Here is a 22,753-nt window from a genome sequence, read left to right as displayed (position 1 = left end):
ACAGTAGGAAAGGGAAAGATGCCAACAGCCATATTATCTTCGCAAGCCCTGGGCCACAAGATGTGACACCGTATATCAAGTAAAATTGTTCAGCTGGAAATGAGGCAGCTCATAATAAGTTACACTACAATATATGCCTGCCAGTTTTCAGCAGTTCAGAAAGAAGAAGGTCATGCTTAGCAAGCAGTAAAAGAACAAAAAATTATATATATGTGTGTATATATATATGCAAAAGGAATTAAAGGAGGCAAAAAGAAAAAAAAATAAATTGGGAACGATGCATATTATGGGTTTTTTAAACAATAGTATTTTGGGAAAATCTCCACCTTAAACCATCATATTTCACAAATAAAGTCCAAACCCTTAGCTTTAGCCTATAGCCTTGATAGTCTGAGGCTAACCAAGCTCCCAAGAAAATGAAGGAAAATTACTACCTTCCAATAGCTTACACTGGCAGTTTTCAGTTTTCCTTTAGCAAGCACTTACTGGAAGAGTTTTGCTTCTGTATTTTATAGTTTTTTAGCAAGCAAATGGCAAGTGACTGTGGATAAAAGCAGAAGCAGCTCAACTGAAGGACAGTGTCACCTAACACAACTTCTGTGCAGAAAGAAGGAAAGAAATCCGTATCCAAGGTCTTCATTGCATGGCAGTTGGATCTAACGACGTCATCGCCTTCCAGTTGTTTAACGTCATTAGCTGTACACGTTTTCTGTGGTGAAGAGAAACAAAATACAGGATTTCCTGTTCTGCAGCCACTGTACTGGGCTGCAGATGCCGGCAGGATTCCAGCTCTCCAAAAACATGTGGAAGTTTAACGAGGAGTCGCTGGGACTGGGATTGCTGCGAAAATCCGTAGGAAATAAAAGCAGAAAGCTCACTCCTCCTGCTCTCTAGCATGGATGTCACCCCCCCGAAGGATGGGAGTCATAGGAAGGTAAGCTTGATTTCTGCTGCGTGTTTTCTTCAGTAGATTGAAACTATCGCAGTTCTGAGCAGTGTTATCACTTTTTTTTTTTCAGTTGTTCTTCAAAAGATTTTATCAGGCAGGAGCTGGTGCACATCCTCAGCAGTTTCTGACTGTGCCCACATATTTCTGTCTCACTCAGCTCTGAGGGGTGGGTGAGCAGAGCTCTGTGCCTCGGAGCAGGCTGCTGTGTGTGGCAGTACACAGAGAAAGCCTGTTTTACCCCAAATACTTCAATTTTGCCGTGACTGACAGAAGCTGCCATAACTGACCAGCTCTGTTTACAGGTTTCCTATGAGTGCCTAGATTAAACAACCACAATTATTGCTTAAAACACAAGAGCTAGAAAGCCCCTGCTACTTCAAATCAGGAGTTTGCTTCAAGCCGAAAGTGGATTTTTTTTATTTTTTTTTTTTTTTTTTCCTAGACTGCTTTTCCCGCCAGCATCCCAGGCTTGAGCAGGGTTGAAGGGAGGCAGCTCTGTCCCAGTCCCCCAGCTCCGGGGCTCCCGAAGCCGGGGGCTCGCCCCAGCGGCGCCTGGAGGGCAGCTTTAGCCTGGTTTGTCCAACCAACCCATGGAAAAGATGAGGGCCAGTTTGCCAGTGAATCTGGGAGTAGTAAATGCAATACCGCAGCAATGTAGGGCTGGGTGGGGTGCACAGTGATTCAGAGTAGCCAGGCAATTTCCAATAACGACAGCCACATACGCCTCCAGGAACAGATACTGCTAACATTCTCAGAAAAAGAAACGCGGGTTGTTTAATAGCTGCCTTAACCTCCTAATTAATTGCAGAGTTACTTGATGTTTAATGAATTGCAGCATTACATCCACAACCAGTGGTCTTACTCCTTTGGCAGTGACACTGGTCACCCCTCTGTAATTCCAAGCATGCAACTGGGTAAAACTCAGCTTTGCCACTTAAAAAAAAGTGCGCGCGCCCCCCCCCCTCCCCCCGTGTATAAATCCACGCGTGGATGAAATAGGAAAACAATCAAGGAATGGCAGGGAGTATTTCATATAAGCTTTATAAAGTCACTGAACAAAGCCCACGGGAGAATCTCTGCCCTGACACTGGCAGCAAAACATGGGGGGAGCTGGAGGGGCTTGGGGCAAGGCGCAGGCGGGAGGGAAGGCGAAAACTGAAAAACAATAAATAAATACAAAATTTGACCCTTTCAGGAAGCGTTGTAGGGGATGAGCACTGGCCTGAACCCAGACCAGCGGGGAGCTCCCTGCTGCTTTCTTGCCAGGTGCCCTGACAAGCGCTGTCACCTCAAAACCAAAAGTGTCAGGCACCAGGAGTGACATCTGGCCCTCCCACTGAGAAATCTCCTAGGGAAAGCCAAAAAGTGGAGAAAACTGGCAAGGAGGGTCCCCACGGTCACGCCTGCAGGGACAAGGTTTAGGATTTGGACTGAGACGTGTGGCAGGGAGGAGAGGACGGGAGAGGGATACCGGGCACTCTATAATCCTTTTCACAAACCCAGAGCAGCAAGTGCCGCTGCTGTCACTGGAAGGCTGTGACAAGAGCTGGGAATAGCCGCATTCCCCATGCTCCCTGGCAGTTTTCCCTCCCCATTTTTTGCAGGGATGGGAAGACAAGGTGTTCTGCCACCGCTTTTCCAGGGTTGAACAGACTCAGCGCCAAGGGCATTGGCCAAGCACGAGCCCCTCATGGGTTTTCAGGCAGGTGAGGTGTACATGGGGATGCTGCGGGGACCAAAGTGTTTCATCTCCCACTGTCCCCTCATGACAGATGTCCCCTTTCCCCTGCTTTGTCCGGACTTGGTGGAAAAGTCAGAAACATCCAACCCAGGGCTGCTGGCTCAAGCCCGGTCAGCAGCCAAAAGGTGCACTAGCCCAGCAGCCTGCCTGCAGCCAGAGTTTCACTTCAGCCTTGGTTTTTTTTTTTTTGGTTCTTTATTTTTTTTTTTTTGCAGTCAAACTCTGGAGAAATAAGAAATGGGAAAAGGCAGTTTGGCAAGGGCTCAGTTCAGAAAGCAGGGCGTAAGCACTGCACGTGCGCAGAAATGGGGTAAATGCACTGGCCCTTCCTTCTCGCATCAGAGCTGTGGGCAGCCAGCCAAGAGGCTGCTGGGTCTATTTTATATATACAACTGTATATAGATGCGCTATACATGTTTATATAACCTTCCTTCTGAATCTGAAAACGTGGCAACCCCTCTGAAGAGCTGCCTAGGTGAGGAAGAACAGGGCAGAGGAGCCTTCACCCTGTGCCTCAAAGCAATGCCAGCCTCTGCGCAGAAATGCAGTCCCCGCTGCAAGCGATTAGCTTTTAGAAATCCATCCCTGTGGCAAATGCCAGGCTCAGGGCTGCGGGAAACAGCACCACTGGCTGCTTTTTAATTAAATACCACTGTTGAAGGGCTCAGTGGTAACAGCAAGAGGTGCTCGGGGCTCTGGCAAATCAGGCTCTGGTCTCCTGGAAGGGAAAAGCAGGCTGCCTGACACCTTCCAGGCAGCTACAGGCTCCATTTCCAAGGGGAAAATTGCACTGTTTTGTTGCAGATGATGCTACAGGCCCTTGGTTTGTAACCTGCTGCTGCTGAATTGCCTCTTCCCGAAAGAACAGACCGTTTCCTCAAGGGCTCTGCTCGCGAATGGCAAAATCCATCACCCCTCCGGAGAGCTGCACGAGTACCTGTGAACTCCCCGTGACCCACTAATATCCTCAGCGCTGGCTGGATGAGGTGAAATGGGTAAATGGATGAAAAAGGATTTCTACTCTAACTAAAAGACAGATGTATTCATCTTCTTTCATGTCCTGAACTGTTGCTGGAGGATAATTTCTGTTGCTACAACACGATGCCTGCACAATGTGCCATGAGTGCCGGAATTGAGTTAGCAGGACCGGCAGAGCAACTGGCATGTGTTCGGCCAGCTATTAGTTTATAAATCCAGCCTTAAATCTGGAGCCAGAGCTCTGATAGATCTGTCTGCACCTCTCCCACTGGCCTCTGCTCAGGTCGGCTGCCTGCCAGCACCATCATTTGCTGATGCTAATTATTGCCCTCACTGACGATTTGCATTGGATCTTTACATAGATCTGAAAAGACAGTGTCTAGATCCATTTAAAGTCCCTATTTATTTACAGTCTCACTGAAATTGCTTGTAGACATATCAGTGAGCACCAATGTGATGGGAGTTTGACAGAAAACTATATGCAAAAGTGGTTCCGAAAAACCCCAGGGAGCTGAAGAAGCTCTCTGGCATTAGCAATAAAGAGATTAATGCTAGAGAGCTCAACCGAAATGTCACTGTAATTGTGGCATCGCCTTAGGGGGTGGCAGAGTATGAAACCCTGCAGAGCACATCTGACAGGAGCTGCGTGGAAGATGCCCGGGATCGCTGCCTGTAAGCGGGGTCTGGCTCTGCACCCTTCCCAACACACAGACACCATCTTGCACATACACACTGTACACACACCTACACAGAACTTACTCTCTGTACTGAAGTGCATTTACTCCATGTGGAGAAATACTGGAGAGTTTTTGGCTTTACAGCATCTGTTCTTATTCCCTACAGAAACCCTCCATCCCCCTTAATCGCCCCATGAGCAAAGAGACTCAGGTGAGATGGAGAGCAACGTGTCCTCCGGGAACTGTACCGATCCCCAGATGTCCTTCCAGTCCACCCTGTACGCAACCACGTACACCATCATATTCATCCCCGGCCTCCTGGCAAACAGCGCTGCCTTATGGGTCTTGTGTCGCTTCATCAGCAAGAAGAGCAAAGCCGTCATCTTCATGATCAACCTGGCCGTGGCCGACCTGGCTCACGTCCTCTCGCTGCCCTTACGGATGTATTACTACATAAACCACACATGGCCGTTTGGAAGTTTTCTTTGCCAGGTTTGCTTCTACTTGAAGTATCTCAACATGTACGCCAGCATTTGCTTCCTCACCTGCATCAGCATCCAGCGGTACCTCTTCCTCCTCCATCCCTTCAAAGCCAACGACTGGAAGCAGCGGTACGACGCAGCCATCAGCGCTGCCGTCTGGCTTTTCGTCGGGGCAGCGTGCCTACCCCTGCTCATAGTGAGGAGCCCAGCCTTGTCCAACAGCACAAACACGTGCTTCTCAGACCTGGGGGTGAAGCAGCTGAGCCCAGGAGCCTCCATTGCGCTGGTGACGGTAGCGGAGCTGTTTGGGTTTGTCATCCCCTTCGGCATCATCGCCTGCTGCACTTGGAAGATGTGGCAGTCGCTGCGGGAGTGTCCAACGCAGCTGCAAAACACTAGCGAGAAGCAGAAGGCTTTGCGCATGGTCTTGATGTGCGCGGCCGTCTTCTTCATCTGCTTCACCCCCTACCACATCAACTTCCCGTTCTTCATGATGGTGATAGAGAACATCATCCAGGACTGTGCCGTTCACAGGAGCACACTCCGCTTCCACCCCATCTCCCTCTGCCTGGCGAGCCTCAACTGCTGCCTGGATCCGGTCCTCTACTACTTCATGACCTCCGAGTTCCAGGACCAGCTGCTGCACCACGGCTGTGCTGCCCTGCGGGGTTGGTTCACGCGCCGCGGGAACAGCCTCTCCATCACCGAAACCCGCCACGACATTCGTATGAAGAGGAGAAATCTTCCGCGCTTTAAGTTTTGGTCTCTTCCCAAGTTCTTCGGCCGAATAAACAGCATGGAAATCCCCCCCATGCCACCGGACGAGCTTCTGCTGGAGTCCATCTCTTGAAACATAAGCCATTTCTGTCCATGTACGTGCTTCTTATAGCTTGTGTGAAGATTGCGTTAGGTCTCCAGATAAGTCTTGAATTACCCTTGTGCGCCACAGATGCCAGGATCTGACCTAAAGGGACATTTTGATGCAAAAAGACTGGCTGGTTCCATTGTTGCTGCTGGGGTTTGTTTGCCTTACAGCGTTCTCCATCATGATGTTCTTAAAATACCCCAAACAGCTGTCACCGATGCCCGTACTTCTCCTGTGCTGAACCGTAGCCAGGTTCAGGTCCCTCTCATTCCTGTTGTTTCAGTACTTCTACATATTTGTCGTTTTTGAAAGTCCTTCTGAATCCTTAGGCATAAGCAGGCGGCTCACCTCAGCACAGCTCAGGCAGGCAGCACCAGGGGAGTTTCAGCCCCAGCCCCAGCTACCTGTGGCCCATGATGACTTACAGCCTCTGACACACTCATGTGAGGCTCTAGATCAGGACAGCTAGTTATCTCCATATAAACTGAACCTCTTTCCATCGCAAAAATCAATCATCTGGACCTAAGCTAGCCTAATCCAGACTGCAAGACTATAACTTTACCAACATATATCAAGCAAAAAGTATTAACCTATATCCACATCAGTATTAAAGGGAGTTTTCAAATGAACTGGGCTCAGCTCACGCTACTGAAAAAGGTACCCAGAGCTGAGCAAGGAGTCTGCCTGGCTCCTGGGAGCTGCGGGATGCTCAATTGATTATGAGGGGATGAACTCTTGGAAAACAGACTGTGACTGGATATGCCACAAGCAAAGAGGAAAGATGAAGGACATCTCCCAGGGCACATTTACTCGCAGAGACCTGGCACAAGCAGCAGAGGGGAGGACTAGTATTTGGCCTTGCCTTGTGTTATTAGGAGTCTTGTGTTATTTGGCATTTTGCCAAAGCCTGTGGTTGCAGATTAAGATGTTATCCAAGCCTCTCGGTTTTGCTTTAAAAAACAGAAGAGGTCCCAGCCCTCACTAGGTACCGAGAAAAGTTTACAAAACTGACCAAAGTGCATCCTTAAAGCTTCAAACTCGAGAGGAAATAAAATGATCTCAACACATATTTTAGTATCATGGGTATTATTTTAAGTGCTTGTAAATAGTCTCATTATGCACCGTGTCTGCTCGCAGAGCAACGGTAAAATCTGCAGAGGGGGGACCCCAGTTTGGGGCTCCGAGAGGTCCCATTGTCACCACAGCCCCTTGCACAGTGGCCAGCACACGGGCTGCGAGGTTTCCTCCTTGTGGGCTAACACATTGATAATGGCAACGCCAAAAAACCCTCAGGGAATTATATAAGTAAACGTAGGCAGAGGGGTTTGATAGAAAACAGCTTTGCTGATGATTGGATGCACATTTCCAAACCATGCAGCATTTCTGGGAAGCACAGAGAGGGCCGTGGTTTACCCTTGCGTTGCCAAGGCCACTCTTAGAAAGATTAGGGGAGATCCAGACAACCTGGAGGGATTTGCTTTGGTACATAGTGTGCCAGAGATGGGCAGAAAACATGCTGCCCTGCAGCTTGCTCTGTCCCAAATCTCCTCTTCCTCTCAAAAAAACCCAAACAAAAACCCAAAAACCCAACCAACAAAATGACATGTTTTCCTTGTTTGCTTGGGGGCAGGAGGGAAGGGAAAAAAAAAAGTTTTCAGGGCTGAAAAAAACTGGCACAAACCCAGCAACCCGTGCAGGCAAACAGGAAACCCAAGAAAAACTCACCGATGCCGTGGCTGGCAAGACCCAGTTCCAGGCAGCTGCCACAGACACAAGTCACACCACCAGCACCTTAACCAGGACTGTGGTTTTAGCGTGTAAGTGTCTTTCGGGAATGGTATAACCCTGAGTAGCTGGGATGGACATCCAGGTAGCCCTTAATAACCACAGCTAGATATTTATAAGTCCTGCTGACTGACTGCAAAGCCCGTAGTGTGGCTCTGACCTTACTGGCAGCACCAGCTCCAGGTTTCCCAGTAGTCTCAGTTACCACTGGGACTTTGCCAGCTTGTTTTCAGATTGCACAGCTTTTCTGAAGTGTGTGCAATGCAGCTTCCCCCTTCCAAAAAAAACCAGGAAAGAGAAAGCAAACCAAAAGCTCTCACTAATCCGTCACGTGAAAACACAACAGCAACCCTTACTCAGGCTGCCCCTACCACCCCTCGGGCTTGTCTGCACCACAGGTTGTGTTAGAAATACAGCAGAAAAATCCCTTTCTGGGTTAGATGCACTGGATAGCAAGGATTTTTGCTGGGGTTTATGCAAACCAGACCCTGAGGAAATATCCTTTTCCAGTGCAGACCGGTGCTTTTTGCCCTTCAGAGGCCACAAGACGCCTGCCAACCCTCCTGTTTTATCAGAGTCCACCAAGTTCCACTACTACAATCACCCTGGCTGGGCACTGGGACCCAAACTGCAGAGATTTAGGGTCAGCAGGAGCTCTGCCACCTGGATGCTTCATCAAGGGGGGGACAGACAGACAGGGATGCTGCTGGTCCCTGGTGCAGAGATGCAAGAGCTGGGGGGGATTATCGGGGTCAGCAGGTCAGAGCAGGCTGGGGGATGTCTGGCTCTACAGTGTCCCCAAGAAGATTTAGATAAAGAGCTGCTGCGTTGAGGATTTGTTTTGCTGAGGCCAAGGTGTGAGCTAACTTCTTACAAGGGAAAAGCTCAAGTTGAAGAGAAGGGAGAGGAAGGGACTGGGAGCTGACGTGTGGGGGGAAAAAAGGGCAGGGTAAATTAAGATTTAGAAATCCTGAAAAGGATTTCTTTCTCAAAGCCATTACCTGTGGGCATTAAACCTTTTATTCACATGGCAAAATCAGCCAGGAATAACCTCAGTGCGGTGCTTTAGCCTTGTTAATTTTCAGGTAAGGGAAATTTCCAGGTCATTCCAGAGCCTGGCCATGCTCTCGCGAGCATGTCCAGTGGCAATAGCACCAAGAACACATCCCTTACCCAGGGCACTCGTGGTCCCACGTACCACCCTCAGCTCTCCATATGGATAAATCCATGGCATGATGCTCTGGGATCAGTGTGCCAGGTGGCCTCAGCCAGTCCGAGAGCTTGGACCGATAAGCTGCTGATGACTATTTTGGCTGCGATAACTTCCTCCCCAGCAAGGCATGCTGGCAGGAGGTTCTGCTCCAGAACCACCCTCACGGGAAGGGTGAGATGCTGCAGCGGCAGGGAGAGCAAAGCAGGCAGCTCAGCCAGACCTCTGCCGGCACTGACGACGTCCACATATCCTGAGCTTTTCACATGCAATTAATTATTCTATATGGCTTAATCCTTTACAACTGGCTTTGACTAGAACTGCTTAGTTGCTTTTACATATGTGTGTCCATCCATGTACACATACACCCCTGCACACATACTACACTAAAATTATGCAGTACTTAAGAATATCCATTTAGACATCTCTTGTGCACAACACTTTCTAAGGCACTGCAAGGAAGGAGGGAAGGTTGCTTTTCTCTTTGCTAAAAATATCTCTTTCCTCCCTCTGTGACCACATGCTTCCAGTCCAGCCCCAGTAAAGTGACTTTGCCTCTGGAAAACCACTCAGCCTCAGCTCTCGGCAGAGCTAGCACCACCTACCCAGTAGCGAGACTCAGACTCTGATGATTTTTGGCACAGTGCTAATAGCCACCACTGCTGGCAACGAGCTGCTTCTCCATCCACCCACCTCACGCCGAAGAGAGGGGAAAGCACTGCCCCTGGCAAAGGAACAAACACAACAACTTCAACTCTGAGTGCAATCTAAACGTACAGAAAGCAAATATTGCTGCTTGAAACCAAGCTGAGCCAGGAAGCACTTTTCCAGACAGTCATGATTTCATCAGACCCAAGTCCAATTTTTTAGATCCACGGGCTCAGCCAGCAACACCCTGCAAAGCCCAAGTCACTGGTGTTCAACAGGACCGCACCACTTTAGAGACCCTGGGACGTCTGTCAGTCCCTCCTGCGCTGCAGGGTCCTGTTCATGGCACAAGGGAAAGGGGTTTGGGAACTCTGTGTCGATGCTGCGGCTGCATTCAACACCGTGTTAACTCTCCTCCAAGAAACAGGCAAAGCCTCTAACCTTGCAGCAGTCAGCAAGTCCTTTCCAGCAGGAATTGCCACACCAATCGCTCAGTCCTCCTCCTCTAAACAGGGGATTTTTTTTTTTTCATTTTTTAAAGAAAATTTCCCTGCTGTAGGCGGATAGGGCAGGCACCAAGGCTAGGGAGGAAAATCCAGAACTTTTTAGCCCCGGGCGCAGTGAAAGCAGCACAGCTGCATCCCTGGCTGCATGTGAGCCCTGCTGATGCTGGGAGCTGTGGGTGACACCCCAGCACACCCGTGGGCAGCGGGGCCAGGGTCCTGCGCCTGCTCCCCCTCTGCAAACACACTCCTGCCCACTGCCTGCCCTTTCCCGAACTCCTCCGGGATCATCACCGAGCAAAACATCACCAGCCACGCGCAGAGAAGAGACAGACATGCAACCTATTCTCAGGAATTATTTCTATTCTAGACTGTCAGTGCAGACCAGAAAGAGCTTAGCTGGTTTTTTTGAGGATCTCCTACAAGGTCATGAAGCACAAGCTTAGAGGAACTGAAAATTTCCAATTTTTATAAGGTAAAAAAGTATAAGATAAAATATAAGTAATGTAAGAGAAAAATATAAGCATTAGAAAAATTTTATCTTATACTGTAAAATAATTGCTTTGTGTTTTGGTGCCCAGCTCCAAGTTCTCCTGATTTTTGGTGGCTTCAACTACGGCAGGTTTGGGGAGGGTCCGGCCAGTGCTGCCACTCCGCACCCCGTGCCAGGGGACAGCACAACTCAGAGACTGGCATTTGGCTGCTGGAAAAGGCGAGCAGGGGAAGGGACCCGCGGGTTCCCACCCACGCACCACGAGAAGGGGCTGAGCCGGCGCTGCTGCACACAGAGCTCCTGGAGTGACGGGAAACGGGATGGATACCGGCTGCGTGCAGAGCACGGCACCAGCAAAACAGGATATGGTTATGCTCTGAAAGGTGTTTTTGAAACAAGAAGTCTATCCGTACAGTAAGTACACGCGCTGCCCCAAGCGCAGGCTATGCTTTCTTATAAATAGGCTGGCTTCTGCGGAAATGAAAGCGCAAAATTGAGCATCACGTTTGATTGGGAAAAGGAAAGGACGACATCTTCAGAGCCCAGGTGCTGTTCAGCCACTGGGGTTTGGTACGGCCCTTATTCATGGGACTGGCCTCAATTTTGCTGTCTATTAAGGGGGTGTCCAAACCGTCCCCCTCGGCCCCATGGTCCCTGTGGGAGTCAGGGGGGTGCCAGGGTCACACAGGGAAAGGCTGGCCAGGCAGGGGCAGAGCCTGGGGACTGCCAGATTTTCCATCATGTTTGGGGTTTGTTGGTTTTTTTTTTTAAATAAAAGGTTTTTCTTTAAATCACTACAGTGAAAATGCTTTATGAAGTGTGAGAGTGCACAGCACAGGCAGCTGCCAGGAGGCACTGGCAAGCACGGGGAAAGTTTTGCATCCCAGATCCCACTGCAGTTACAGAAACGCTCCAGGACTGATGCGAACTGAGCCAGCATCCTCCACCGAGGTCTCAGCACATCTCCCAGGAGACTCTGCAACAAGCCCCGCTTAAGCAATAAACCCCAAACCTCTGCTGCTTTTAGTCCAAAAGCATCAGCAGATTAATCCATCCCAAGGGGACAACTCTGCAGCAAAGATCCCACAGTGCTGAAAGCTCTAGCTCCCCCACAAGATTAATTAAGGCACATTAAGTAATCAGCAAGCTTCAAAAAAAGGCTAGAAGCTTTAACTAGTAGGAGTATTAGCTGCTGAAACAGGCAAGCACCCACATGTTTTGGGAGGTACAAGCTGCAAAGCCCCAGCAAGGAGCTGTGCCACCGCAGGGGTGACAAACCTGGCACACTCTATAAAAGCCCACGATGTGCCCAAGGAATTAATTTCCTATAAACCACAATGAAAAAGTAGATAGGGCTACAAAACCCTGCTATAAGCTGGAATTGTCATACGAGTAAATCAATAATGCTTTAAAGGAGTAGGTGTCCCCGAGACCCTGGTACCTGCTGCGAGCACAGGATGCTGCGGTGGGGACACCACAGTGGACTGCACTGCCTGGCCCCTGCAGCCCCTTCTGCAGAGCTGCAACCCTCTCCCCAAATCATCCTGCAAAATAAGTCCTGTTCTACTGAGCAGACACACCAGAAGAATGAATAAATGCAAATTTAAAAGTTGCAAATAATTTCAGATTTAATTGCTACAGAAATGGTTAAAAAAGTCACTTTTTCAAAATAGCCAATTGAATCAAGAATCCTCGATCCCTCTTGATCTTAAAAAAAATAATATTTTTTTAGTACTTCTTGAGCTAGAGGCCCCAGATGGATAACTACAGAAGTGCTACTTTTCAAAATCATAAAGTCACCGAGCATAAAGTCGCTGTGCCGTGGCCAGCACCGCCCTCTGCTGATAGCCATCGCCTGCTGAGCACCCACTGGGTGCCGAGCCCAGGAGCCGCCGCGGCTCGGGAACACGGTGATGGGTGACACCGCTTCGTGGCACAAGCATTCATTTGTAAGAGAAGAGTCCTCAGCTCTGGCCCTGGTTTGCTCCGCGTGAGCTGTGGAAATCCACTGAATAAGAAAATAATGACCGTGGAGAACCTCCTGGTTTTGGGGAAGCCCAAACCAGACCACGATCAGGTTCAGTGTGACTTTCTGAAGCCCCCCCAAAGTACCGGGTACAGGGACCACCAGCACAGGGGTAAAAACATCCTGATGAGAGCGAAGAACCTTTCCCAGAAAGCTGGAACAGGGAGAGGAAAATAATTCATCAGCCTCATTAGCTCGGTGTCCTTAGCAGAAGGGGACTCTACGAGCAGGCGCTTGCCCGTGGGACCCCGCACCACTTCAGCCGGGTGCTGCCGGGGTGTCGAGCCCCCCCGGACCCCCCAGCACCAGCAGTGGGTGAGGCTGCTGTCACCCCGGCAGCCTCGCGGCAAACAGCCATTGCCGTGCTACGCCGGCAGTTTCCAAAACACCCCGAAACCAACAGCGCCTTTACATATATAGAGAGATATATATAGAAGTATATATATAACCACAAAAAAAGAAAGAAAAAGGGTCAGGTCCAGCTCAGACCCAGGGGCGGGAGGAGCAGCAGGGCCGGGGAGGGCCCCGCTCCCCTCCTGCGCGGGCGCAGGCTGCTGCTCCCGGCAGTTGCACTTTTGCTTTGCACGTCGAGAGGGGTGGGAACCGCTGTCGGCACCCGCGGGGTCACACCGGAGCAGCCTGCCAAGACAGCAAAGGTAGGACCATTATTCTTTTATCCCCGGTTATTTTTGGTTCAGGGTAATGCGTTTAAATCGTCCTTTTTTTTATTATTGCTACATAGACTCGGTGCCTCTTCTTAGTTGCGCTGGGAGTGCCGAGAGGGGATGGGGACACCCGACCTAGAGGCAGGAGGGTGCAGTGTTAACGACCGACCCCTGTGAATCTCCAAAATTAAATGAGTAGAAGCAAAGAGATGCAGGCTAAGCCAGGTGTGGGTGAGGAGCCAGTATCTCCACTGATCAGAAGAGTGAGCTCCTATAAGTGGTCATGAGATGCTCTGTGTATCTGAGGGAGAGGAAGGGTACGGCTGAAGCCAAAACAGCCAGCCGTGAAGTTTCAAACCGTATTTCTATTATGGTTACATGAGTATCGAGAAGCTGCGTTTAAGAATAACGCCAATTGCAGCGGTTCTTAACCTTTGCAAAACCCACAGCTGCTTGTGAAGCAGACTTTTTGAGGCCATACAGCCCCATCTCCAGAAGCACAGGGATAACTCCTCCGATTTACTCATTACTCCAGGTCTCACTTGGGTTCATCTCGCTGTATTTGTCCAATGGATTTTCTTAAACGGTCTGTTCCTTACAAGAGGCAGTACGCTGACTTTCCACTGGCAATTTTCCACTCAACTGCAAGAACACGGGGAGGGAGGAAGAGGAGGAGGAGGCAGGGTCATCTGTGCCACCACCACCACTGCTCACAGCCCGGGGAGCGCAGGCACGTGGCTGCGCGTCCCTGGGGGGCATGCGCTGACCCTTTGGGTGGAAAATGGGCAGCTTTGGTGCTTGTAACCATGCACATCTACTAGGGACATCAGAGTGTGCCAGGAAGGGAGAAGAGGGGTGGGGGATTAGGCTAATACACAACACTGCTGCTCCGGGTTTATTTTCCCTTTTTAACCGGGATAAATATTAAGAAGGGAGGACAAGAGCTTTTGCAAAGGATTAAAAGGCAAAAGCAGCATATTTCACACGGCATTAAACTGGAGCATTTATTTTTTCCTGCATATTCTTGGAATTTACCCAGCCAAAATCCCCCTGGTGTCCCCAGCTGCCTGCTTGCCTGACTCACCGCACACCAGCACGCAGCCGGCCCCCCACCACCGCAGCCCAGCCCCTCTTCCCAGTGAGCTCCCCCAGGGCTCCAGCCCCACAGCCCCTTCCCAAAATTTCAGTGCCAGAGGAGAAGTCTCCCTCAAGCAGATGCTGGCAGCTCTGCCGCTCCTCCCAGCATGGACATGGGCAGAAAGGCAGGGAGCAAGGGCAAGGCAGAGGGTAGGCATCCCAGGGAAACACTCTGTTACCTTAATGATGAGCAAATGAGAAATTAATGAAAGAACAAATAGAAAGAAAGCTTTTCGTTCAGCTGTGCCAATGCCCCACAGTCCTAACCTGTAAAATCTTGGCTGTTTCGCTGCTTTTTCCCCTGGAACAAACATTCACTGCCTTTAGTGACTCACATTTCAGGTAACCACAGAAATTGGATGGGATGAACAGGCACTTGCTCTGGTACTCTGCAACTGAGTCAAAATGACAAAGCTGCTCTCATCCGTATTGCTTTGCGAGCACAGCATTAGCAAATATATTACAGCAACTCAGAGCATGCCTGGTGTGAGGTGCAGAACAGATGCTGGGTGAGGGGAGGGATGCTCTGCAGGCCGCTGGTACCCGGACTGGGGTAAGACAGGCAGGGGCTTAGGGTTCCCACGGGGTCAGGACAAGCACAGCAAAACACAGGAGGCCTTGAGGATGCCTAACAAAAAAACCTGTGGCCTCTGCGGGCAGATGCCACCACAGAGAAAATAAAAGAGAGAAATCTGCACAGTTAGCACAGCAAGAGGCAACATTGCTCCTATGGAAGAAGATATAAACCCCAAATATCTACCAGACAACTGCTGCAAGGGAGAAAAGCCTTTATCCTCCCCTGACATTTTTTAAAAGAGCTAAAAAGGAATCCTACACAATGGTCAGTTTATATTTCTATCATTTCTATTTTCAGTTAATACCTACTAATTACTACTAACAGTAGTTATCTCTGCCAAAATAGGACAGCAGCACTTCAGATGACAGACAAAACAAGTGGTTACTGGGAGAAGCCCAGGACACTGGTGCCCTGCTCCGGTCCCTGAGCCAGCTCCCATGTCCCCACATCCCCAGGGAACACCCTGGGACGGACAGAGCCACCACCACATCGCCTCCGCTTGAGCATGTTCAGCAGGAAACTAAATTTCTATTTGAAATTACCCCTGTACACATTCTCCTTTTATTTTAGGCCGCAAAGGAAGAAGAAAAATAGAAGAGAGGTCCTGGTCAGCAGCACAGCCAAACCTCCTCCCAAAAGGGTAAGTCAGCAGATGACACCAGGGTGCCCAGGGCAGCACCAGCTACTGCTCTGCCCACATCACCTCTGCCACAGGCTTTCTGTGTTTTTACGGCATAAATACCAGCCCCACACCAAACACAGGGTGCCTACACATCCACTGCTCACCTGGGCCAGCAGCGGTCCTTGCAAGAATGGTGCTTGGTGGCAGGATCCAGCCAGACTGATCTCATACCCTGGTTCTGGGAAGGAGCAGGAGGTGTTGGGCAGCATCCCAGATTCCCTAAGGACCTAAGCTCCAAGAAGGGCCCAGGCATGAAGCTGCAGCAGGGACAGCACCCACAAACAGTGCCTAGCCACAGGCTGCTTTCCCCTAAGCTGGTTTAAGAGCCTCTCCTCCTCTGAGCTGGGTTTTAAGAGCTGCTGTGGCTTTGCTTCCTGGGGTAAAACCCACAGGATTTGCTAACGAGGGTCCTGGGTTCACCCGGGCAGTTATAACCACCCTCAGGTGAGGGGCTTGATTACCCACGGAGGGTATGATGGGTGGAAGTGACTGCTCCTACATCCCCAGCTCCTGCACTTGTTCACATGGAGCATATGGATAGATGGCTGCCCTTCAGCATATGGAAAATACTTTACACAATACGTGCCCGGCTTTAACAAGCGTTAACAAGCCCTGGCTGTAAAGGCTGGCTACAAAACATACCTGGTGTTTCTGACTCACTAAGTACAAAGGAGAAATCTTCATGTAGTGCCCTGACGTGGCCGACTATGAGGTCTCCTTGGCAAAATAGGGGGAAAAAAACATTCAGGGGAAGAGGGAAGCTGTGCCTAGGGAGAGTCTCGCACCTACTGCCCCAGCCAGCCCCCTGTGCCGAGGGGAAGCGAGCGCAGAGCATGAGAAACAGAATTTCCTCTTTCTGGAGCTTTTTTTAGCATCCTGCTGTTTTTACATAGCACATTTGGCTGAACTTCACGATGTTACTGCTCGGGATTTCCAAAGTGCAGTTTCTCATATTGCAGCATTTTTACCCCCACTCCGAGGGTGGCCGGTCTCCCAGGGGTGTTTCTGGGGGCTCTGGGCAAGCACCCTCGCTGCTCCCTGGCTTTAGCTGGGCTTTCTGGGACCCCTCATGCTGTGGGTTCGGAGCCCCAGGGAGAGATGGAAGGTGCTGCAAGCGTTTCCCTGCGCCGGGGCTGGGCTGGAGGGAGCGGAGGATGGTGCTGCAGGAAAGTTGCTATGCGGTGGGGACGGGGAAATGTAGGCACTGGGGCGGGCAGCAGGAAAAATGCTGGTGTGCACGTGTGTGTGCATGTGTGTGCGCACTGGGCTGCAGACAGATGGGCTAGGACTGCACCTTTTCCTTCCCTTCGCATGTCTCGCGGCCCAGCGATGGAGGTGGGGTGGATTTACCCACCCTGGAATGCAGCCAGAGGGAAAGGAGCATGATTCAGCCTCCCTGGCCGGGTGATAGGAGCCCCTGGGCAAGAGATGAGAGGAAAGACAAGCTTGTTTAAAAAAAAATAAAATTTTAAAAAGTCACTGGAAAGAAGAGCTGGGTGATGCGAGTTTAGGGCTTTAATTTGCAAACGCCCCCGTAGATGCTCCCCAGCCTGGCGTAGCCCTGCCAGAGCAGCGTTCACAGCAGCGGTGCCAGCTGGGCACGTGTGCATCTGCAGGAGCGGGACATCGCGTGGGCAGAGAGCGATGGCACCGCGAAGTCACCCGAGCTCCTCGCTGCTGGCGCTTCAGAGCAAACTTTAGGCAAAGAAGTTGAGACGTTCTGGGTGAAAAGAAGTGAAAATTGACCCAAGGCAAAGCTGTGCAGCTCCTCACAAGCGACCCTTGCTCTGTCGGGCAGGCTGCTCACGTCCGAGGAGTCATTGTACCTGGGAAGCCAAGAGGAATAGAGGAGGTGTCCGGGAGTGAGAGGATGCACCCACTCACCAGTGTCCCGGTCCCTCTGCCTGGGCACAGCCCAGGGACCTACAACGCGGTTGTTTTGCTCGGACACCCCGGCAGGACCAGGACCTGGATGGGAAGCCCGGACACATCATGCTGAGGAGTTTGCTTTAACAGTAAAGACGGGCACATCTTCACAGGACCTCACCATCCCCATGGAAAACCAACATGAGAGCATCCCTCCCATCCTCTATAAGTCCCAGTCCCCACTAAGCAGCTCTGGCTGCTTTCTCGGTGCAGCCTGCTCTGCCTGTACCTATACTCAGCATTTTTTCAAGCCCAGCAAGGCAATTTCTGACCACTCGGGGAGGATGTACTGGTTTTGGCCACATGGTCTGGCTCCATCCCGGTACAGAGGAGAAGGGAGGAACCCATCCAAAGCAGACGCTGCTGTCAGGAAGCCCCAGAGGGGTTAACCAGCTGCCGAGGGCGAGTTCTGAAGTCCAGGGAACCCCAAAACATGACAGGTACTGCCAAAATCCAGATACATCCACAATTCCCTCCCAGTTACTCGTGCCAGTCAAGCGCCAGCAAATAGAAACCAAACCCCTTGGCCCAAGTTATCCACCAGTAACAAGTAGGTGAGCACCAATTAGTTTTCCTGCACGATGAAGAGATTACTTACACTTCTAGAATTAGTTGTGCAGGCTTGTGCATCGGAAGTTGGGCGGAGAATTAATAAAAGAATTGGAAAGTCTTTGAACAGAAGGCTAATTAACTCTATGGCTTATTAATCATCGCTGCTGAAGTTTAACAGGATTATTTCACAAGCCATTTTGCTCTACTGGTTGTGTTAGATGCTGGCTCCCTGGAAGAAAGGAAGACATCTCAGTCTCATTGGACTCGTTACTCAATGGTATGCAAGAGAAACTACACAAACAGATGCAGAAAAGCTGCCCCCCAAACTGTTTCCTTCTGCTGAAGATTTTCTGTTTCCACCCAAAGCTACTTCAAAGTTTTGGCGCAATCACACTGGCAAGTGTTGAACATTGGCTTCATTAATAAATGTTCACATTTTAATGCCTACACCTCAAAGTACAGGAAAAAGCATCAGAGATTACAGCAGGATATCATTTTGCCTTTATAAATGTGCCTTTGGCATCTTGGTTGGTACCTACAAAATTTTCCCACTTAGACCTGTAGGTTAATTCCTCATGCTGAAGCAAAAGGCAAACCTGAGAGAGTTTGGACAGAGATCTGAATTTCCTCTATATTTACCAGATCTGGTTGGGGTTTTTTTTTGTCTAACAGAGTCAGATAATATCAGCTGCTTGCCATGCGAATAGTTTTAAAATAAAGTCCACCTACTGTCACCTTAGTGACAATATCTAGTATTTCCAACAGCCACAGCAGTCACATGTGCAAGATGGGTAAAGGAAAGGCTTAGAAAAAGCAGTTCTAAGAAAGTAAAATTTAAAATCATGCATGTAGTTCTGCAGCAAAAAGTGTTTAATAAGTGGGTCAGTTGTCCCTGCTTGCATGCAAGTATGTTTTATATTCTATTTATGAAAGATAAATGAAAAAGTAGACCCCGGTTCAGTGAAAACGACTGACTTGGGACTTCCACTCCGTGCTGCAGCAGCAGCAGCTGCACCGGTTGAAAATGTTTATATCTCAAGTGTGTGTGTCAGGCTCATTTATATAAGGAGCAGATTTCGCCGCCATCTTCTTGGCTGTCTGGAGCCATGGGGCGGGTGGGAAGTTTCTGCAGGGCTTTCCTGGGAAGACCAGGAGAGTGTTAAACTCATGAGTGCTGTATGAGGTGAGAGTATCCCTCTGCCCGCGGCAGGGCAGCGAGGAGGGATGCAGGCACAGTGCTTGCCGGAGCATCTCTGCGCTGGCCGCACGCTTGGGCATGGGGCAACCAACGCAACCAGAGGCAAAGGGAGATTCGGATGGAAAAGCTGAAGCTGGGAAAGATGCAGCTGCAGAAACCTGGCAGCAAGTTAAACAGGCACTGCGATTGGGGGTGGCTTCTGCTTGCTGATACAGCACGGGAGGCTGCTTTGTAGCAGCAATTAAACATATTTTCTATTTATTCCTCAGTGGTTTTACACCTCCCTTCACTGGCTGAGGCATGGCACTTGCCAGGCAGGAGAAAAGCTGACCACCACAGATGCAACTGGCAATAGGTTTCTGCTAGAGAGATGCTCCTACCGCTCTTGCAAGCTTTCCTGTACGTTTTACTTTGTAAGACCCGTGTCTCCCCACGGTGTTCTAACTGCACCTTTCTGTCTTTCAGCTGCGGGGCCACGTCGGTTGTCAAACTCCTGCACTGAGAGAAGTGGCTGAAATGCCACCCAAAAGGTGACAGAGGTGCAGCTCCAGTGACAAACTCTCGACTGCTTTGGCACACGACGATGCATTTCTCGGTGTGGATGCCCTCCCTGTCAATCCTGCAAGCGACTAGAGAAAGGTCTGGTAACTTGACAAAGAGCATGAGCAAAGCACTCGACCAGGACTTTCATTAACTCACTCACCCCATAACCAAGCTCCTCCCCAGACTGGACACGATGATCTGGTAACCAAAGCCTCACACATGGATGCCAGGGCTGAACCTTTTTATTTAAGCACCGACAACCTGGTTGCAGGACACAAGTGAGGAACATGTTATCATGCCGGGGCTGAGCACGGATCTGGAGCACAACCATGACAAACGGTTCGACCTGCACCGAAACAGACCTCAAGCCCTACTATGCTATTACATACACTTTCATCCTGATCCCTGGACTGATAGGAAACACGTTAGCTTTGTGGGTCTTTTACGGGTACATGAAAGAGACTAAAAGGGCCGTAATATTTATGATCAATTTAGCCATTGCCGACCTATCGCAGGTTTTGTCCTTGCCCCTGAGGATTTTCTACTACTTGACCGGGACGTGGGAATTTGGAGGAGGTCTCTGCATGCTTTGCTTCTACCTGAAGTACGTCAATATGTATGCAAGCATCTACTTCTTGGTTTGCATCAGCGTAAGACGATATTTGTTTCTTATGCACCCATTCAAATTCAGTGACTGCAAACGCATCTGTGATGTGTATATCAGCATCGTTGGGTGGGTCGTGGTCTGCGTTGGCTGTTTGCCTTTCCCGCTTCTCAGACTTCACCAGGATGCTAAAAACACCTGTTTTGTGGACCTCCCCGTAAAGGAAGTTGACCTTCCCATCTCCATTGCAATGATGACGATAGGTGAATTGGTGGGGTTCGTAACACCCCTACTTATCATCCTATACTGCTCATGGAAGACTATCTTATCACTAAAAGAACAAAATTCTGCTTCACATGACCTCGGAGAGAAAAAAAAGGCTTTAAAGATGATTCTCACCTGCGCTCTGGTATTTCTGATTTGCTTTGCACCTTATCATATCAGCTTTCCACTAGATTTCTTTGTCAAAACCAAAAAGATTAAAAACGGGTGCGTCCAGAAGGTGATCTCGGTGTTTCATGTTGTAGCTTTGTGCCTTGCCAGCTTGAACTCCTGCGTGGACCCAGTCATCTACTACTTTACTACAGATGAGTTCAGGAGACGCCTTTCCAGGCAGGATTTGCAAGACAGCATTCAGCTCCACAACCTCAGTTACGTGAGGAAGCATTCCAGAGACGTGCTCAGGGAGGACGCCATGGACTACTAGCACTGGCCTTCCCCAAACGGTTGCCAGGACTTCAAATGTTCACTATATTTTGGGGTTTGGCCCAATTTTTTTTTCCGCAGGACACTGAGAGTGATGACTTAGACAAGCTGATTTCAGTGAGGGTTGGAAAAAAAAAAACCAACCCCCTCCAAAAACCCAAACCTGACCAAAAATATGTTGATTTAATACTTCAGTTGCAAATTTTCTCTGAATATAAATAACACCACGTAATCCCCAGAGGCCCTATTTCTAAGCTGAGCAGCCAGAAGCGGGTAGCTTTGGCAGTGGGAGGATGTGGACCTGTGGCGAGAGGTGATGCTGTGCCCCATTGTCACCGCTGGGGCCATTACCCAGCCGTGTCCTGGTCACGCACCCCGGCTTCAGCAAAAGACAGCAAAGATTTTGGGGTCTTGCTATTTTATTTCTGAAGCAAAAGACAATCCAGCTGTGACTAATTTCTACAGAGAGTGCCAAGAGCCTGCCTCAAGCCATGTTGACCACGGAGCAAGGAGCATAAGGTGGCCCCAAAGGACTTGTCATTTAAATAACTAACCAAGCCTCCATTTTGGGGTATAGCAAATGACATACCCCCAAATCACAAAGTCATTGAAGCGTCCAGACACTATTTTTCTACCATCAGTTCCCATTTCTGGCTTGAAAGCCTTATGGTTTGAAGCCATATGGCTGCCTTGGATTAGTTTTAACCACGGGGCCATGCTTCAAGGGTATTTATTCAGGCTAGACATCCACCAAGCCTTTCAGGTTCTCTTTTCACCAAAGATGGGGCAGATTATTTCCCTTTCACTGATAACTGACCCTGCGCCATCACATCTACTCTTTATTAACAGCCGCGTGATTAAAACACTGTCAGAAGAACCAAGCCTTTCTGAAGTTTACTGTAATGAGAACTCACTATAATAAGCAGAGGCAAAGTTGCCACCCAACAGGCTACAAGAGATTTTTAAGAAAGGCTCAAATGTGGATGCATTGTTAAGAATAATTTTTTTACAGTCAAACAACAGAAGCTTTGGGCTTTACTGGTATTTCATTTGCACCTTCTTGTAAAATTTATTTTTCTGTGAACATATGAAATGTTACATTTTGAAATGTAAGAATACTGTGATGGTATGAGGTTTTATTTAATGCAAATGTGGTTTTATAGATTTAATTTATAAAAAAAATATATATTTTGTAGAAAAATTATGTGAATGCCAGAGAGTGTTGGAACACAGAAAGACTTTTTTTTTTAAAAAAACTCTTCTATATAATAAAACAATACTCCACCACCTCATCCCTACAGGAGTCTGAGCCAATGTGTCTGTACCTGAGTGTTGTTGGCTGAGTAAGTACTGCTAATTCATGGAGACCACGAAGCACATTGTAATTTGTTCACAGCAATGAAAAAATATTTATTTTTTTATTTCCTATTGTATACAATAAAAAAATCACTTTTTAAAAAAAGTTTTAAATATAATTCTCTCCCCTCTGTAACTGCCTGCATCACCAATAAACGCTTACATGGACCAACGCATGGCAGCACTTGGATTGCTGACACCTCTCGAGCACCTGCAGAACATTTTAGATGCCTTTTCAAAACTATTTTAACCTCCTTCTTGCACTGGGGAGAAAAGCAAAATGCTGGCTTGCAAAGAGACAAAACACGCTGCTGCAAAGTGCAGCAGCGCATCTGCCCCCCCCATGAGAGGTTTACCAAGACAACGGGAATTCCTATAGCTGAAGGCCAGCACTGGCACAAGCCCATCACCGTCCTTTCTGGCCACTGTCCCCCATGCCCAGCTGTGTGGG

General features: G+C 49.2%; 2 protein-coding genes across 4 annotated transcripts; both read left to right on the top strand.

Moving 5' to 3' along the window:
* The first annotated feature begins 757 nt into the window (after window positions 1-757).
* Window positions 758-6,750, top strand: LOC142043031 (putative P2Y purinoceptor 10). Of its 3 annotated transcripts, none has more exons than XM_075053690.1 (3): window positions 758-934; window positions 3,495-3,685; window positions 4,512-6,750. In XM_075053690.1, the coding sequence occupies exon 3, from the start codon at window positions 4,562-4,564 to the stop codon at window positions 5,675-5,677; it is 1,116 nt and encodes a 371-aa protein (XP_074909791.1). In that variant the 5' UTR covers window positions 758-934; window positions 3,495-3,685; window positions 4,512-4,561; the 3' UTR covers window positions 5,678-6,750. The 3 variants fall into 3 exon arrangements, with proteins under 3 accessions (XP_074909791.1, XP_074909792.1, XP_074909793.1); XM_075053692.1 differs by having other exon boundaries at window positions 902-934; window positions 3,559-3,685; XM_075053691.1 differs by lacking the exon at window positions 3,495-3,685 and having other exon boundaries at window positions 767-934.
* Window positions 6,751-12,953: 6,203 nt separating this feature from the next.
* Window positions 12,954-22,440, top strand: GPR174 (G protein-coupled receptor 174). Its single transcript, XM_075053725.1, has 3 exons — window positions 12,954-13,013; window positions 15,307-15,376; window positions 19,560-22,440. The coding sequence occupies exon 3, from the start codon at window positions 19,967-19,969 to the stop codon at window positions 20,945-20,947; it is 981 nt and encodes a 326-aa protein (XP_074909826.1). The 5' UTR covers window positions 12,954-13,013; window positions 15,307-15,376; window positions 19,560-19,966; the 3' UTR covers window positions 20,948-22,440.
* Window positions 22,441-22,753: the final 313 nt, after the last annotated feature.

Source organism: Buteo buteo, chromosome 22 (assembly GCF_964188355.1).
Source record: "Buteo buteo chromosome 22, bButBut1.hap1.1, whole genome shotgun sequence".
Taxonomy (NCBI): Eukaryota; Metazoa; Chordata; class Aves; order Accipitriformes; family Accipitridae; genus Buteo; species Buteo buteo.
The sequence above is the reverse complement of the archived record's forward strand: the minus strand, read 5'-3'. Positions and strand labels throughout refer to the sequence as shown.